Consider the following 16,494-nt stretch of genomic DNA (forward strand, 5'->3'; position numbering starts at 1 on the left):
TAATTATCCTCTTTATCGAATGTTGTATCTTGTAGCAACCAATGGCGGGCGACAGTTGTGCACCAGTTGTTGCAACCGGGCGTGACTAGTGTGCGTGTCTCGGGCCACCCGTGTCTGCTCCCGATCCAAACAATGAATTTATTACTTTTCGCGTAACATATGGACCTATGAGAGATGTCCACGAAGACGATAGACGCTACCGAGCCTTGCTGATTCTGCGTGACATAAGCGGCGTGAGCGACATGTGACATGTAATCCGCACCCATCCTACTCCGCGATCTACTTGAGGGATGCCGCTAATTGGAGTGTTATGCCGCGGGCGGCGCCGATCAACTCCAGCCCAAAACGGTGGACCAACGTTCGCGGCACAATCTGGGCAATGTTTGCCAAAGAGAAATTCATGGGATATTTCGAATACTTTTTCGGTAAAAGTTTAGCTCACATTCCACCCCGCGCGATACCAACGCACCAAACGGACACATCCGGCTAAGGTACCGGTAGTTACAGTTCCGGAAGGAAGCGCTCGGGAAAGAAGTGGTTCGCCGTGGTGTGGCACCCAGCCCCCTGGTGCCCCCCCCGGGTTGCGCCTTGGGTGCCGCACGCTTCGGAAGGTGTAACGGGCGATGTTTGACGATGATGTTACACTGCCCATACATTCCTATTGTTCTGCCAGTGCAACCGATTTTCCGGCTAGTGGAAGTGAATTGCGATCGCGACCAAACCCGCCCCAGGGGAGTGGGCTTGCTTGTAGCACCCGTGCCCGAGCATTACGCACCCGCTTTTTTACGCGCGAAGGCCTCTGTTTATGTTGCCACACGGGGGGGAAGACCACCGCAGGCACGCGGAAGATGCACTTTTTGTGTGCACTCGGTGTCGATTGTGAGCGATTTATTTGGCGAACCATTATCAAATTGTGCATCGAACGAAAAAGAGGTGGAAAAAAACTGTAACCACACACTCCTTTTTTTTGGGGTGGGGTGGGAGCCTAGTGGGGGGGCTGCGAGCGTGGGCTGACTGGCCGGACCGTACCCTTTTAGGATTTCAATTGCCACCGAAGGCTCGTTGGGGTTGGTTCGCGTTAAACCTGGTCCGGTTGCTGGTGTCGGGTGCCGAAGTGTAACTGTTAGTGTTAAGCTCAGTGGACTGTTCCGGAAGTAGTTGTGCTGGTGTTTATAATCGTCGTTTGTTATCTTCTTCTATTCCTGTAAACATCCAGACATCGATCGGGGTACTCGTGTGACGGTTAGCAGCGTGGCAAGCGGCGTCTTGGTTCCCACACAATGATCACTCGGCGGAAATCGGTGGTGATCGCAGTGGCGCTTCCGGTGGTGCTGCTGGCGGTAGTGAACCATTTGGAACCGTGTGCCGGACATGGGCGCCTGATAGAGCCCCCGAGCCGGGCCTCGGCCTGGCGGTACGGATTCTCGACGCCACCGAACTACAACGATCACGAGCTGTACTGTGGGGGCTTCAACCGGCAGTGGCAGAAGAACGCGGGCAAGTGCGGCGAGTGTGGTGATCCGTTCGATGCGCCCACACCGCGACCGCACGAGTTTGGCGGCAAATGGGGCCAGGGTGTGGTGGTCCGACGCTACAAGCCCGGCACCGCCATCACAGTCCGCGTGGAACTGACCGCCAGTCACATGGGGTAAGTGCGTGCCGATCGTTCGGCTGCTGGACTTGGGCAATAAATCTCTGTCGCCCCCTCGTCAGGTATTTCGAGTTCCGGATCTGTGACAGTGTACAGGCCAAGCAGGACTGCCTGGACCAGCACCTGATGCGGATCGTCAGCGGAACGCCCAGCATCCCGAACGCGAACGATCTGAAGACGCGCTTCTACCCGCGCAACGGGAGCCGTATTTACGACATGAAAGTCGAGCTTCCGGCAGGTGAGTGGCCACGGCAGGGTCGGTTCCCCCCCCCGGAATCCTAATCTCACGGCCGATCTCACCCTCAGATCTGAACTGCAGCAACTGCGTCGTCCAGTGGAAGTACGTGGCCGGCAATAACTGGGGCATCTGCCCGGACGGGAACGGGGCCGTCGGCTGTGGCCCGCAGGAAGAGTTCCGGGCGTGTGCCGACGTGTCGGTGGGCGATTCGGACGGACCGAACCGCACGCCACTGCGGCCGGGCCAGAAACCGGTGCCGACGCGGGCACCGGACGGCAGCAAACCGGCCGCTCCGGCCGACGGTACCGACGAGGCGATCGATACAGAGCCACCGAAGGGCGTCCCGTACATGGGACCCCTGGTGGCTCTGTTGTCGCTTTTTCTGGTCCTATGTGGATTTGCTGCGCTATATATTTACCATTATCACGGGGGCCGGATAAAGGCGCTGATGCGCTGGAATCGCGAGAAAACCCAGAAGATCGTCCACATCGAGCCACCCACGAGCCACGCGGTTCCGGACGTCGAGGCACCGGTACCACCGCCACGCACCAAACGGCTGCGTGACATCGACTCCCAGCACTCGAGCGTCCTGGTCGGTAGCACCAAATGTCAGCCCCACGGTGGCGATTGAGCTGCCCTGCGGCATCTGGCAGTGTACACCGCGTTTTATTTATTTGTGGGGCCGACCCTCTGAGCCTTCGGGAGTGAATAATTGAGGAAGCAGTACGGAATGGAGTAGGAGTATCCGACCAACACCAGCAATCACCCCCCCAAACCGGGCACGAACAGCGGGCCCGCCAGCGAAGCCAGCAACCCTGCCAGTAAGGAGGAGCTGTAAGATAACAGTTTTCTTGTTATCCCCACACGACGACGACGACTCCGTTATTCTCCCGAAAATAATTATAAACAAGTGTTTAGTATTACGTAGAGCAACAGTGAAATAAAATGTACGTAGATTTGTTAAACGAAAAAGATCGATCGATCGGATTGAACACGCTAACACGCCTAGATGTATGCAGCACCGCCGAACACGCGCAGCGGTAACGATGCATCCCATACATACAGTGTCCGCAGTGCCCTGCGGAGGCTGACCTTGAGCACTGCAACAAATCAAGGGCACCGTGCGGACCGGCACGAGAAGCGAGAAAAATGCGCGGCATTGCGAGGAAATATCTTTTTAACAGCTGCGCCCATAAACACACGCTGACGAGTGGCGTCTATTGTTTGCGGTGACACGTGCAGCTAGAGCTTGTGTTGTTGTGCGCGCGGACCGCGGTCTTGGGCGGGCGGCAGAAAAATGCTCCGAATCAATCACAACGTCGGAACGTCGCGCCGCTATCAATTGTTTCACCATAGTTTTGATAGCCATTAAAAAGCGTTTAGCTTTATTTTCAAACACTGACCACCGACCACTTCTGTGGAAGGGATTTCTGTCTGTGTTCCATATGCGTTTTCCCGGCGATTCGTGCAGAACGCCCAAAACGGGTTGGATGATCTTACGAAACAAAACGGAAAGCAGTGGAGCACCGCAAGAAGCGCTGTCCACTATCAGGGCGTGCCATAATTCGCGTGCCATAGCCGACAAAAACGCCATCAGATCACGTACGACGGTCCGGTACGGTACACACCCAGAGAGAGCGAGAGATTCGTCGATGGTCCACACAACCGGCCGATGTTGCGTTCCCCTTCTTCAAGGAGGTTCTTGTGCCCCAACAGAAAGGATTCTCTCGGCCTGATCCAGCGATCAGCCGGAGCGATAGAAAGTGTCCTCCCTCCAGCCGGGGGTCCCACGGGAAGCTCACCGGCACCGGCGGTTTGTTGTTGCGTAGTAGACAGGTGCAAAGCAATCGCTCGAATGCTCGGTGCGAATCACCAACACCACCAGCCGGCGGCGGCCGCCGGTTCGTTTCAGCGCCACTCGCTGATTACGCGCGGTCGCGCTGCCCGTGGCACGACGCATCACTATGTTTGAGGCTTCTATTATAACATCCCCCTCGCGATTGATCGCGTACGATCAGTACGTGTTCAACTGTAGGCCGTTGCGCATCGCAGGGCGCAACTCAACGACGACGGCTCACACGACCCGGGCAGGAGTAGCCGTGGGAATAGCGACCTGAGTGAAGAACTCGCCACCCATCCAGCCGATCATTGTGTAGTTTAGGTGGTACAGCTTCTGTCCAGATTTAGCTGGCACCAACCGTGCGGTGCATTCAGTCGCAACTTGGATCTTGTTAAGGATCGTGCTTGTGACGCGTGTGTGAAGAATGTTTGAATTCCCCCTGAGCCTGTGATAGATGACACAGCTGATGTAATCGAGCCGAGTTGCAGCAAGATCAAGATCTTCAACCAGTTTGAAGCCAGCGTAAACATCCGTCAGCTAACCTTGGCGACAACGAAAGGCTTACGTGTTTGTGTGTGCGCGTGGTTGTTACTGGCACGCAAGGCGGTAGGACGAACCCGATCCGGACGTGACGTCGCTTCGTCCGTATCATCATATCCGACGCACCCGAAAGGGCGGAGTCCACTTTTTTCCCCAGATCACGTTCTCACGAACGAACCGAACGCAGGGGCAGCTGTGCAAAATCATCATCACCGTCCAGGGGATTTGTGACAATCGGGTGGCCGTAATTACGGTGTGCGCGACAAATACCGACAAAATGCAGCCGACAAGGTATGATTGAACTAATTGAACGATCTGGCTCCAAAGTAGTATTTAAGACGAAAGCGATCCACTTCCATTTGGGTGTTTCATGAAGGGTGGTTCGTCCGGCTCTCTAAACGATGGATCCAGTGAGGAGAAGCTTAGGCGCTCAGAACCAGGATCGGTAGTATAACGGCATTAAAAGCTAGAAGCTCGCTTCTGCCACCATGCGTGCTTCAGACTGGACTAAACGACTACGTAGCGACTACCACGGGCACAAGTACGGGCGCGGATAAATTGAACTTATCAGCCAACAAAAAGCACTGGCAAACAGCTACCCCCGGGCACGTACGCAAGATATCGACAGCCGTCGCCTTGAGTCACCGGCTTGGTCCCAGCTGCGCAAGCCTTTGTTCTTCCGACTGGCCCCCGGGTTGGTGCCATAACTCTGTTTTGAGTTGTTTTGAAACGAATTCTTCCCCTGCTTCACGGGGCTTCACGAGATTTTCACGATCGAAAACAAATAGTTTGCGGGACCCGGAATTCAGGCGACGTTTTGCCCGTTCTTTGTGAGATTGGGCCTGTATTGAAACGGTGCTTGCGCGGTTTTGGAGTCTTCCATATTCCCCAGGAGCCAGCCCGGTGCTTTTGGTCGGCCCAAGGTCGACGGCCAGTGGCGGCGCACGGCACCGACGGCGGCACAGAATAATAAACAAAGCTACCGTTCCGTTCGAGAAGAGCAGTATTCGAGCACGAGCCGTGCTATAGTATCATTAATATGCACAAATTTTTCCCCGCACATCTGAAACGGTTCCACGGCGGGAGCATTTGATTAGCGAGCGTTGTGCACCGTGTTGTGGCACGGGACTGCAAAAGCGGAAACATTTACACGACCCATTGCTGATGCGCCGACTGATAGGCGACGGGGTTCGTCGCCTGGAAGTCTTTCGTTTCAATGGTGGAACCGCGACCATTATCACTCCGTTCCGTCCGAGTGAAGCGGCGCGGTGGATGGTGTGGCCGAATCATTTGAGTAATTCTGAGCGCGTTGATAAATTGCTCGATCGACAAAACATATTCTGCCGATCATTAGGTAATGCACGCGGGGTGTCGCTGGGAATAACAATTAATAAATGTGCGATCATCAATGATCGTCACGGCTGGGCAGATGTCGATAAGTGCCTTCAGTCGGGAGTGTAGACAGTGTACCGGAACGTCCAGTGAACGGGCCATAAAACCGGCATCTCAGAATACACTTACTGGCCCGTGCGGTGCTAGCACCGAGTGACGCGAGGCAAACAGACATGAAAGACATGGCGGGTTATCGACAGCACACCTCAGCGTAAACGCCCGGTAATGGTACTAATTGAAATAAAAGATTCAAGTTTAGGACCTGTTTCAGCTCTTCGGGGGATAACTTTGTATCCGATTCTGGCCCTCCCCGTAGTTATGTAACCGAACCTAGTGGCGGACGGGCGGGATTGTCACGTTGACGACTGACGACGGCCGACCAAAAAGGACTGGAGCGATTACACACGTCCCCCCGCGTATTTCGCTGTAACTTATCGGCCGCACTGTACCTAACTCTATTTTTAGGTTCCTATTCGTTGCGGCTCTTATCTGGTTCGCCCCAGCACGCGGTGATGAATGCGTTAGCACGAAACGGGACAGACACCGGACGATCATGGAAGAGTTTCGTCACTCACCGAACTGGGAGGGCGTGCTGACGGAGGACACGCTCAATCTGCAGATCAACGAAACCGAGGTGGACCTGTCCCGGCAGGGCTTCAAGGAGGTCCACTGGCACCTGAGCAGCATCGTGAACGAGGGTTACGAAATCTACGAGCTCGACCTATCCTTCAACAACCTGGAGCAGCTGAACGAGCTAACGTTTCTTAAGTTCTACTCCCTGGAGACGCTCAATCTGTCCAACAACCGCATCGAGTCGATCAACAACCTCACGTTCGGCTCGTTGATCCGCCTGGCCGAGCTCGATCTGTCGTTCAATCTGATCCACACGCTCGAAAAGCAAGCGTTCGACCGACTGTACGGGCTCGAGTCGCTGAGCCTGCGCGAGAACTGTCTGGTCACGCTGGCCCCGCACCAGTTCTACTTCAACGATCACCTCTCGTCGCTGCTGCTCGACCACAACCAGCTGTCGTTCTTGCCGCGCGTCCTCTTCGACACGATCACGATGGTGGACGAGCTGTACGAGCTGGACCTCTCGAACAACAACTTCCGCCGGATGCCGTACATCGACGCGAAGGAGATCTCGCTGCTGAAGATCGAAAACAATCACATCGAAACGCTCACGGTCAACAAATCGTTCAACGTGCGCGTGCTGCAGATGCAGAACAACAACATCTACGATGCGGACCTATTCGCGTTCAACCGGGCCGAGCACATCGACCTGTCGCACAACAACCTGGACAACATCGTGGGCCTGCACGAGATGACGCAGCTCGAGTATCTGGACCTGTCGTCGAACAACGTGTCCCGGTTCGATTACAACCTAAAGTACTCGATCCGCAACATTCCCGGGCTGGTGACGCTCCGGCTGCAGAACTGCAGCCTCACCGACCACAACATCGAGGGCCTGCTGGCGTCCGAGTCGATCCTCTACCTGGACCTGTCGCAGAACAACTTCGTGCGCCTGAATGTGAGCCATCTTTCGCGGCTCCGAACCCTGCAGTACCTCAGCCTGAACTTTAACTATCTGCGCGAGCTGGTGAACTACGAGCGGATGGGGCACGAGTTCCCGTATCTGGAGCGCGTGTCGCTGTCCTTTAACCGCTGGAACTGCTCGTACTACGATCGGCTCAATGCGCACCTGAACCGCACGCATATCCGCTCGACGAGTGATCCTCGCGATTGCTACATCAACGGAACACACGTGACCGATTCGTACGTGACGGATGTTTTTGAGCCCCCGTACACGATGGTGCAGGTGAAACGGGACATGGCGGTGCTGCGCAACCTGGGCCGCCACACGCTGTACTTCCTGCTGGCCATGTTCACCAGCATGAGGTCACAGTGGAACGTGTCCATGGGCAACCAGCAGACGTACCGCCGCCAGATGGGCTCCCTGGAGCACGACGTGGATCGCCTGTTCGGCATGGTTGTGTTCCTGGTGGCCGTGTTTGCCGTGGCCCTGTTCGTGGGGGTCGCGTGGGGCTGCCAGCGGTTGGTCCGCCGGTGGCAGCACGATCGCTCGGTCAAGGTGGTGACGTACCAGAAGCGGGCCAACGAGTTCAGCAACGGTGTCACCGTGAACGATGTGATACGGGATAATGTGTCGGTTGCCTAGAGAGACAGGGCGTTGAGTTTAGTATTTCGGCCACAATCCTGAAGCTCTCCCGGCCCACCCACACACACACACACACACACAGGTGTAAGATAGCGCATTGCGATGCCAAAGTTACCAAATTTGAAAACTAAACCCGAGCCGTACTACCGTGTAAGTGATATTATCAAATAAACGTAAAAACACTACAGTATCGTTGGTGCACGGGGCTTTCCCAATGCAAAACCCCTCCCGGGGGAGGGCCCGAGCATTGTGTGGCAAGATTCCGAGTTCACATGAGCGCACAATAATCGCGATCGCGATTCACGTTTCGCAAGGGTATTGTTTCCGAACGGGAGAGTGTTCCCGAATGCGCTCGATTACCTGGCTACCGGCGGCGCCGGGTAAGCCTCCTGTCCTCCCGAAAAGGAGTGCTGTGCAGTTTACTGCCTCCTAATGGCCGTTCGCAGGATACGCCCCCCACCCGCCGAGATAGGTGGATCGACGGGCCTTACCAAAACAAAAACAGGTTGTCCGGCGGAGTTGGGTTTTTCTGGAAGGTACTTCATTAATAAAAACTTCACCACCAGAGTGTCCCTGGCGGCCAGGAGTGCCCGGAACCTTCTAGCGCCCGGTTACGACACCACAGACTTACCGGGTACACGGGTGGCCGCACCGCATCGGAGACGGTAGGTAGCAGAAGGGTATCGCAGGGACCGGGTTAACCGCAGAACACGCGCGAGGGTTCACAAGTACCGCACCGGGCTACTAGTGTTTGTAGGCCTTTGGGTACTCGTGTCCCGTTAACGCACACCAGAGCGCCGGCTGCCGCCCGCTACCGGTAGGCTTAAGTAATCAGTGCGCTACAGCATCTGGTTCCGAGCGGATCGTGTGAGCGTTGTTTGGGACAGCGTAACAACCCGGGAGCAGCAACAAACCGTGATGAGTCCGGGAAGCCACGCCACGAATCTTCGAGAGTGAGCGCAGTTGACGTGTTTAGTGTTTACTTCCCCATCGTAAACAATAACAAGCCCGATCCGATAGGGGCCTGTCATACGATTGTTTTGATTCGCGGATCGTGTTCCGCGCGGCCGGAACATCCGAATGTGGACAGTAATCGAACGGTGAGGTGCTACGACGATGCAGCCCGCCGTGTTAGGAGTTGGCGAGTTGGTGCCGTTCCGGTGGTGCCTGGTCTGTGTGGTGCTTCTGCTTGGACCGGTTGCGAACGGGCCCGCCAAAGGCCAGTATCTGAGTTCGCCGTGTCCGAAAATATTTTCCTACCGGTTCGACCCCAACACGAGCGAACCATTCGGATACGTCGAGCTGCACAACTTGCGCATCGGTCAGCTAGTCAAGCTGAACGTGGATCTCTCGATCGGCGTACCGGTTCCGAAGGTAAGCCGCCAACCCAATCACGTGTGTGATCCGGACAATTAACGGCACGGCTCTCATGTGAACCTTTGCATCTCTGTCTCTCTCTTACATGCGTACATTCCAGAGCAACGTGGGATCCATAACGCTAGTTAAATCGAGACCGCAAACGTTTCTCGACATTTTCAACAACCGCCCGGCGCAGTATCGTGTGAATTTCCCGTTCACCAACATCTACCCGTCCGTGCTGGCGATCAGCGTTAACGGGCAGGCGATCTGCACCGGGCAAAAGGTAAAGGGACCGATCGTGACGACCATCAATCTGGAGCACACACTGTTCACGCAGGTGCAGCAACTGAACTCGAACGGCAACACGGTGGCCGGCAACGCGAACGGTATTCCGTACCAGCCGGCGGTCCATCAGATCGTCAGCCAGCGCTCGGGCCAGCAGACCAACGATACGCCGACGGCGATCGTTTTCCAACCGCCCGAAACCGCGGTTACCACTCAGCGGTCGCTACTGTTCCCGAGAGTCCTGGCACCACAGCCGCAGCCTCAGCAAACAGTGTATCGACCTCCACCGGCGGCCACGACAAGGAGCGCATCCTCCGATATGTAAGTGTACCCGGAATCGCAGACAGTTTGATCGCCGTGCTAATCATCCCACCCGTTCCTGTCGTTTAGTTCCTGCGGAACCGTGGCGCCGCTGGGCAGCCGACTGTCGATCAACGGCATCCGTTCGTCGAAAGGACAGTTCCCGTGGGCGGCACCGATTTTCAACACGGCCGGCGTCTCGAAACCCCAATACATCTGCGGCAGTAGCCTGATTACCGCGACGCACGTGCTGACGGCGGCCCACTGTATGTACTTCCCGGTCGGCACGGAACGCCAGGCGGACCAGCTGTCGGTCGTGCCCGGGATGTACAACATTGACAACTTCTTCGACAGCAGCAACCAGGAGCGCGACGTGGCGAAGATATTCATTCACGACGACTACTTCTTCGAGGACGCCGAACTGACGGACTCGGACATTTCGGTGCTGGCGCTCACCCATCCGGTCGTCTACGACGATCTGGTGCGGCCGATCTGTCTGTGGAGTGAAAGTGATAACCTGGAGCAGATTATCGGCGCCAAGGGCTTCATTTCGAGCTGGGGCGTTACGGAGTCGGGTGGCGATGCGACGTATCCGAGCTACGTGACGGCCACCGTCATCGACAAGCGGGACTGCTCGCGCCAGCTAGGCCGGCTCGTACCGCCGTCGTCACGTACGTTCTGCGGTGCCGGATATGGTGCCGTGCCCTGCAACGGTGACTCCGGGAGTGGGTTGGCCCTCAAGCGGGGATCACGGTACTACCTCCGGGGGATCGTGTCGACGGGCCAGCTCGACATCAACACGCAGCTGTGTGACTCGAAGAAGTACGTCATCTACACGGATGTCGCTCCGTTCCGGTACTGGCTGTCGCGGATTGTAAAAAAGTAGCGGACGACGCGGCCAACGATCATCCCGATTCCATCCCGACGAAAGCATCTTGGCTGTGTCGCTAACGTAAGGTTTCATTTAATGATCGTTTTCGAACCGGATGGACGGCCGATTGGTGCGCTGGATGGGTGGTACAACAACGAGTACAATAAACAGCAATAGAACGATGGTGCTGCGTGGCTGTAGTTATAATTTATGCTTAGGCGACCGCGAGCTCTAGTGCATTGATGCAGCAGCTCTTACTAGTCAAAATTAGTCGCCCCCGGCCGGGGATGCCGCATTGGCCGCATTGGATTACCGTTATTTTATATTGTCGGTGGTGCATCGGTGAGCGCTCACCGAGCAGATGTATCGCCCTAGGTAATAGCTAACCCGTAATGTTTACCATTAGACATGATGATAAAAGACTTTGTAAAAACAAATTGCTGCACACGTTTGTTTATTTGCAATCATAACTCATTCCATTCTCTGCCGATCCGACGTCGGCTTCGTGTGTCCTATTCGTTTCACTCCAAGCGAACTGTTTAAAATCGGAAATCAAAAAGCGGACTTCCGCGCCGCTCAACGGACCCTGTTCCCGTCACTCACCATCCTTCCGCACTTCCTTCATACCAGGTGAGCAAAGAGCTGGAGCGGATGTACCCGGGAATCTACACCGGAAAGGAGTTTAGTGGCGAACGTGATCGATGACGGGCTCGCGAGGATCTCCGGAAACGGCGCCTGGCTAAGGGTGCGAAAAGGCTGGCGAATGTTTCCCGAGCCAACAGTGTAATCATCTCTCTCTCTCTCTCTCTCTCTCTCTCTCTCTTTCTCTCTCTCTCTCTCTCTTTCTCGCTCGCTCATAGTTCTGTTTGTGAGCAGGATGCGGCCACCGCAGGAGAAGATCGCCATCATTAGAATTTTTAGAAATAAAGAATTATTTCCGGTGGAATTGGAAACAAATTGGCCACTGAAAGGAGGCAGATAGGGTAAGGCTCGTAGAAATGTAGAACACTTCCAGCCATTCCAGTGTATTGGGCAGTTTCCGTAACAGACAGTGACAGCGTGTGGTTATTTTTTCTTATCGGAAAAATCGGCTCCAAAAATTCATCCCGATGACCCGGATGAGCTGTCCCGATGACCCGGAAAAATCGGTTGAAACCAAGGGGGTCATACAAAACAGCCATACAAAATCGGGGGAAATTTCAGTAAAACTCAGATAACTTTCAAGCTATTTGACGATCGACAAAAAATTTCCAAAATACATCTTCACGTTCGTTTCGTCGCCCACAAGGAACACATTGTTTGAGCTAATATCAACAAATTCTCGTTTCGGATCGGTCACATTTCCGTTGAGTCAACCCGTTTGCACAGGCTATTAGTGCTAAAGTATTTGCAGGCCAAAAAGTGTAAACAAAAAATTGATAAATACTTGAGCTCCCTCTTCCCCGTGAAGGTTATCGTGCATATTTCGATGGCCACAGTCGTACAGCGCGAACGCGACTATGCTCCAATGTTGAAGCCGATGACCACGCGGAGCGAGCCATGAATACATCATCGTGTCGGATGAAAACCTGAATCGAGAAAACCGGCGGACCGGCGGCGGCTGGGGACTTTTGTAATGTGAGTGAGACATCAGTCAGACACAACCTACCGCTGCGCCAACTGATTGGCCGGCCGCGAGATTCCGTCCGTGGACGATGATCTCGAAAGCGCGGGCCGCTAGTGTGCCGCAGCGTCTTCAACCGGCCGGATCGCGAGTTCCTGCGCTCACGGGTTATCACCACGGAGGTTTTTGTTAGCTCCACTTGCCGTAGCGCCTAGCGCATCGCCGTTTCTTGCACCTTAGTGTTTGTCTAGTTCTCCCTTGACGTCGTCACTCACCGTCAGCTGCGCATATCGCGCGTCGATCGGCCCCTGAAATCCGGTCCGGTGGGAGATTCATTTCGACCAACAAACCGGTAATACACCGACCTGGTTCTACTGGCAGCCGGAATCGGATATCGGAGATTGCTCTCTCCGCGGTGTCGTGTTGTGGCAGCAGGCGCTCGGTGCCATTACGATCGGAATGTAGCTCCAGTTTTCGAACCAACCGCACACCGAAACGACTTGTGCAAAGGCCACGCCGTGTGTTTCGAGTGTGCCCTCTACGCGCCTGGTGATACGGTTTGTTAGCAACTTTTGCCGTCCGTAAAAGCCCGTGGCCCACGGAGCGATACCGTTTTATTTATAGAATCTTACGCCAGTGCGCGGTCGCCATTCGAGAAGCAAACATCAGTCGTATCAACGGCATAATGTCCTTACCGCGAAAAAAAGTGTCCCTCTTGAGTCAAGCCAGTGGGTTCCTGCTACCGACCACGATTCTGTTACTTCTAGTCGGTCCGATCGGCCACAGTACGGTTAGTGGGCAGTACCTTAACTCACCTTGCCCGGAAGTCTTCAGCTACCGCCTGGATCCGAACAGCAACCAAGCGTTCGGGTACGTCGAGCTACACGGGCTACGCATCGGAACCACGGTTAAGCTGATCATCGATCTGTCCTACAACGTGGAAGTGGGAAAGGTAAATCCATCAGCTGATCCTCGGCTCTAACGTGTACATTTCTCCTCAGTGATCCGTCGTCGGAAGCGTAAATTCCCGCGGTAAACTCGGCCTACTGAGACTGGGTTTTGTGCAAACTTATATTCACATACCCCGCTTCATCAACTACCGGACTATAAACATTCACCAGGGAGCCGCAGCAGTAGCTTGTCAAAGGTTATCGGCTTGAGCTGAGGCCGGGCGAACACAAAAGCTCCTTCAGCTCTCGCTTGCTATCAATCGGAGTAGCCACGGAAATCCCCAACATCATCGTACGCGGCGCCGTCTTCGTACAGGGCGATCGTCGCGCGAAAGTTTTGTGCTGTGACATCTCTCGGTTAATCGGTTGTTTCAAAACCTTGGTAAAAACCGAGTAGGCTTGAATTTACGCATGGGGACCATCACACGTGACGTCACACAAAACCAGTTTTGTGATGCGCCACGCGGACCGCGGCTGCGAAAGAGCCCGTGATGCCGTCGGAGGCCGCTCGGCGCAGTGTCGAGCTAGGGGATGGAAATTAAAGTAACTATTTCGGTCCTGTCTCGAAGTTTTATCACCAAAAGCATTCAGCAAGTGGTCCTCGGTTGGTCGAAGAAGTCTAAACCGCAAGTATAGGGTGATCCATCATGTGTACGAAATTTGAAAGAGTCATTTCATTTAAGGTCATTTCCGTCGATGCTACCGAGGAATGGTGGCTAATTGGATTTTCGGTGAAATTAAGCTGAAAACTTGGACGACTTGATACCCCTTCTCCGGAATCCAAACGCTAGATCGAGCACTCCATAGAACAAATAGAAGAAAGCATTACTATTTAGCATTTCCCATTCCAAACCATTCTTTTCGTTAGTTTAAAATTCGAATAAGCAAAATTGAATTATGCTTCCAAAATGTGGATTTCGTAGGACAATGTTTAAAAAGGATATTTATGGGATCTAATTGAATATTTATTTACATTTTATGGCTACGTTTTGTTCGATATGATTCTTCATGCTCTGATCCAAAATGGCTGAACCTCCAAATGAAATTAGTTTCTAAAGGCGTTTAATCGGGAAATTAAATTCGCAAAATTCCGAAAACGGCTATCTGAGTGCTGCAAATGCTGTTTCCTTGTAGAGTCCAACGCACACTCGTCATTGCCACTAACGAACGCTGATTGCCACTAATGATGGCTGAAGCGTCCCCGTGGTGTAGGGTAGGGTGTAGGGATCCTCGCGCTAATTTGATCTCGATTAGCGAAAACCCTCATTAGCATGCTACTCTGTCACAATCTTTGTCCAAAAACATCTCAAATTTAGTGCGATTTCGAACCAAACGCTGTCTTGAACGATCGCGGCCCAGAACGAAACCAGAAGCCCGGGTTAGGTATTGGCCGGCTCAGTAGGATTCTGATTTTATTAAAAATACTCTCCGTCGTCGTATTCTTCAACATTCTGTCCCGCCTCGTCTGTTTGCAGCAAAACTTGGGCTCGATCACCCTCGTCAAGTCGAACGAGCAAACGTTTCGCGACATCTACAACAATCAGCCGGCGCAGTATCGTGTGAGCTTCCCGTTCCAAAACATCGTTCCGCGGGTGCTATCGATCACCGTGAACGGCCAAACGATATGCACCGGACAGGCGGCGACCGGGCGCATGGTGACCACGGTCAAACTGGAGCACACACTCTACACCAAGGTGAATGGCAACGGCAATGACTTCAACCAGATACTGCCGTACCAGCCGACGTACCAGCCGCCAGCACAACAGCGTCCGACCCAGACCACTCCGGCGCCGTTTGTGTACCAGCCGCCGATGCCAGAGTACAGCCCTCAACGGCCCTTCGGTCAACGGCCGTTCGCTCAACGGCCACCAGTGCAAGAGCAGCCCAGACCACAGCAGACTAGCAGACCACCGCAGCCAGTGACGGTTCCACCACAGCCGCCGACAACTAACGCGGAGATGTAAGTAATCCTGAAGCTAGTTGAAACTGGCCACGCCAAACTGAAACGAAACATTGCACCACCAAATTGCAGAACCTGTGGATCGGTTGCTCCACTAGGCACCCGGCTATCGATCAACGGCGTGCGCTCGTCGAAAGGACAGTTCCCGTGGGCGGTGCCAATTTTCAACGTCGCCGGTGTCTCGAAACCCCAGTACATCTGCGGCAGCAGCCTGATTGGGCCGACGCACATACTGACGGCGGCCCACTGCATGTACTTCCCGGACGGGACGCTCCGGCAGGCGGACCAGCTGGCGGTGGTGCCCGGGATGTTCAACATCGACAACTTCTCCGACGATGAGAACCAGGAACGGGAAGTGACCACGATCCACGTGCACGAAGAGTACCTGCACGAAGACATCCTCGTGACCGACTCCGACATTGCCGTGCTGGTGCTGCGCCAGGCGGTCACCTACAACGATCTGGTGCGACCGATTTGCCTGTGGTCCGGGAGCGACAACCTGGAGCAGATCATCGGCTCCAAGGGGTTCGTGTCGGGCTGGGGCATTACGGACACGGGCGATGCAAAGTACCCGAGCTACGTGACGGCCTCGGTCATCGAGAAGCGCCAGTGCTCTCTCCAGCTGGGGCGTCTCTTTTCGTCTACCTCGCGGACGTTCTGCGCCGACGGCCACGGGGCCGTCCCGTGCAACGGAGATTCGGGCAGCGGGTTGGCGTTGAAGCGGGGCACGAGGTACTATCTGCGCGGTATCGTGTCCACCGGCCAGCACGATCCCGTCACGCTGCTGTGTGACACGCAGAAGTACGTAGTCTACACCGATGTCGCTCCGTTCCGGTTCTGGTTGTCTCGTATCATGAAATCGTAGGCTCGTCCAACGCAAGGGCCACTGGTGGCCGTTCGGTTCACTCACTCACTAGTGTCACAGTAACGTACTATATCCCAGATCGTCAGTCAGTCAGTGGCCATATTTAATTAATTAATTTAAGCACCAACTGATAACACCCGTCCAAGTGCGAGTAAAATGCGATTGCTGTACAGGGAGGGATGGCCCATTTGCGTAGTTCGAAATGGACCTGCCCCCCTGTTAACGGTCCACGGTGGCAAATTCTAGAGATCACACATTGTTGCATTCCTTTTCTAGAAAACACTGGGTATGCCATTTTATTTTAACGCTTTTTGGGTATGTACAGCAAAACGAAGACGGTTTCCTGTTTGTTGTGTCACAGTCTAGAACGGTCCGTTATAGCGAAACGGAGAAATAAATGTGTAAAGTACAAAAAGAATATTTATTATTCTGGTCCTTTGTGAGTTAAATAAATGTTACAAAGA

At 54.3% G+C, this 16,494-nt stretch overlaps 4 protein-coding genes across 4 annotated transcripts; all 4 read left to right on the forward strand.

Annotated features, from left to right (window-relative positions):
- The first annotated feature begins 1,280 nt into the window (after positions 1 to 1,280).
- LOC131207196 (uncharacterized) lies at positions 1,281 to 2,520 on the forward strand. The gene is made up of 3 exons (XM_058199808.1): positions 1,281 to 1,648; positions 1,714 to 1,889; positions 1,958 to 2,520. Exons 1-3 carry the CDS (start codon positions 1,281 to 1,283, stop codon positions 2,518 to 2,520), a joined length of 1,107 nt encoding a protein of 368 aa, XP_058055791.1.
- Positions 2,521 to 3,981: 1,461 nt separating this feature from the next.
- On the forward strand, positions 3,982 to 8,002 carry LOC131209441 (insulin-like growth factor-binding protein complex acid labile subunit). The gene is made up of 2 exons (XM_058202514.1): positions 3,982 to 4,560; positions 6,127 to 8,002. The coding sequence occupies exons 1-2, from the start codon at positions 4,547 to 4,549 to the stop codon at positions 7,835 to 7,837; spliced, it is 1,725 nt and encodes a 574-aa protein (XP_058058497.1). The 5' UTR covers positions 3,982 to 4,546; the 3' UTR covers positions 7,838 to 8,002.
- Positions 8,003 to 8,702: 700 nt separating this feature from the next.
- Positions 8,703 to 11,052, forward strand: LOC131209189 (serine protease gd-like). The gene is made up of 3 exons (XM_058202193.1): positions 8,703 to 9,211; positions 9,315 to 9,802; positions 9,872 to 11,052. The coding sequence occupies exons 1-3, from the start codon at positions 8,954 to 8,956 to the stop codon at positions 10,665 to 10,667; spliced, it is 1,542 nt and encodes a 513-aa protein (XP_058058176.1). The 5' UTR covers positions 8,703 to 8,953; the 3' UTR covers positions 10,668 to 11,052.
- Positions 11,053 to 12,386: 1,334 nt separating this feature from the next.
- LOC131212137 (serine protease gd-like) lies at positions 12,387 to 16,489 on the forward strand. Its single transcript, XM_058205885.1, has 3 exons — positions 12,387 to 13,207; positions 14,681 to 15,165; positions 15,238 to 16,489. The coding sequence occupies exons 1-3, from the start codon at positions 12,941 to 12,943 to the stop codon at positions 16,028 to 16,030; spliced, it is 1,545 nt and encodes a 514-aa protein (XP_058061868.1). The 5' UTR covers positions 12,387 to 12,940; the 3' UTR covers positions 16,031 to 16,489.
- Positions 16,490 to 16,494: the final 5 nt, after the last annotated feature.

Source organism: Anopheles bellator, chromosome 2, assembly GCF_943735745.2.
Source record: "Anopheles bellator chromosome 2, idAnoBellAS_SP24_06.2, whole genome shotgun sequence".
Classification (NCBI taxonomy): Eukaryota; Metazoa; Arthropoda; class Insecta; order Diptera; family Culicidae; genus Anopheles; species Anopheles bellator.

Excerpts from the sequence above, each read along its gene's own strand:
- LOC131207196 (XM_058199808.1), top strand. The coding sequence starts at position 1,281 with ATGATCACTCGGCGGAAATCGGTGGTGATCGCAGTGGCGCTTCCGGTG. Across the intron at positions 1,649-1,713 it reads CTGACCGCCAGTCACATGGG|GTATTTCGAGTTCCGGATCT; the intron begins GTAAGTGCGTGC and ends CCCCCTCGTCAG. Across the intron at positions 1,890-1,957 it reads GAAAGTCGAGCTTCCGGCAG|ATCTGAACTGCAGCAACTGC; the intron begins GTGAGTGGCCAC and ends TCTCACCCTCAG.
- LOC131209189 (XM_058202193.1), top strand. The coding sequence starts at position 8,954 with ATGCAGCCCGCCGTGTTAGGAGTTGGCGAGTTGGTGCCGTTCCGGTGG. Across the intron at positions 9,212-9,314 it reads TCGGCGTACCGGTTCCGAAG|AGCAACGTGGGATCCATAAC; the intron begins GTAAGCCGCCAA and ends CGTACATTCCAG. Across the intron at positions 9,803-9,871 it reads AGGAGCGCATCCTCCGATAT|TTCCTGCGGAACCGTGGCGC; the intron begins GTAAGTGTACCC and ends CCTGTCGTTTAG.
- LOC131212137 (XM_058205885.1), top strand. The coding sequence starts at position 12,941 with ATGTCCTTACCGCGAAAAAAAGTGTCCCTCTTGAGTCAAGCCAGTGGG. Across the intron at positions 13,208-14,680 it reads ACAACGTGGAAGTGGGAAAG|CAAAACTTGGGCTCGATCAC; the intron begins GTAAATCCATCA and ends GTCTGTTTGCAG. Across the intron at positions 15,166-15,237 it reads CCGACAACTAACGCGGAGAT|AACCTGTGGATCGGTTGCTC; the intron begins GTAAGTAATCCT and ends ACCAAATTGCAG.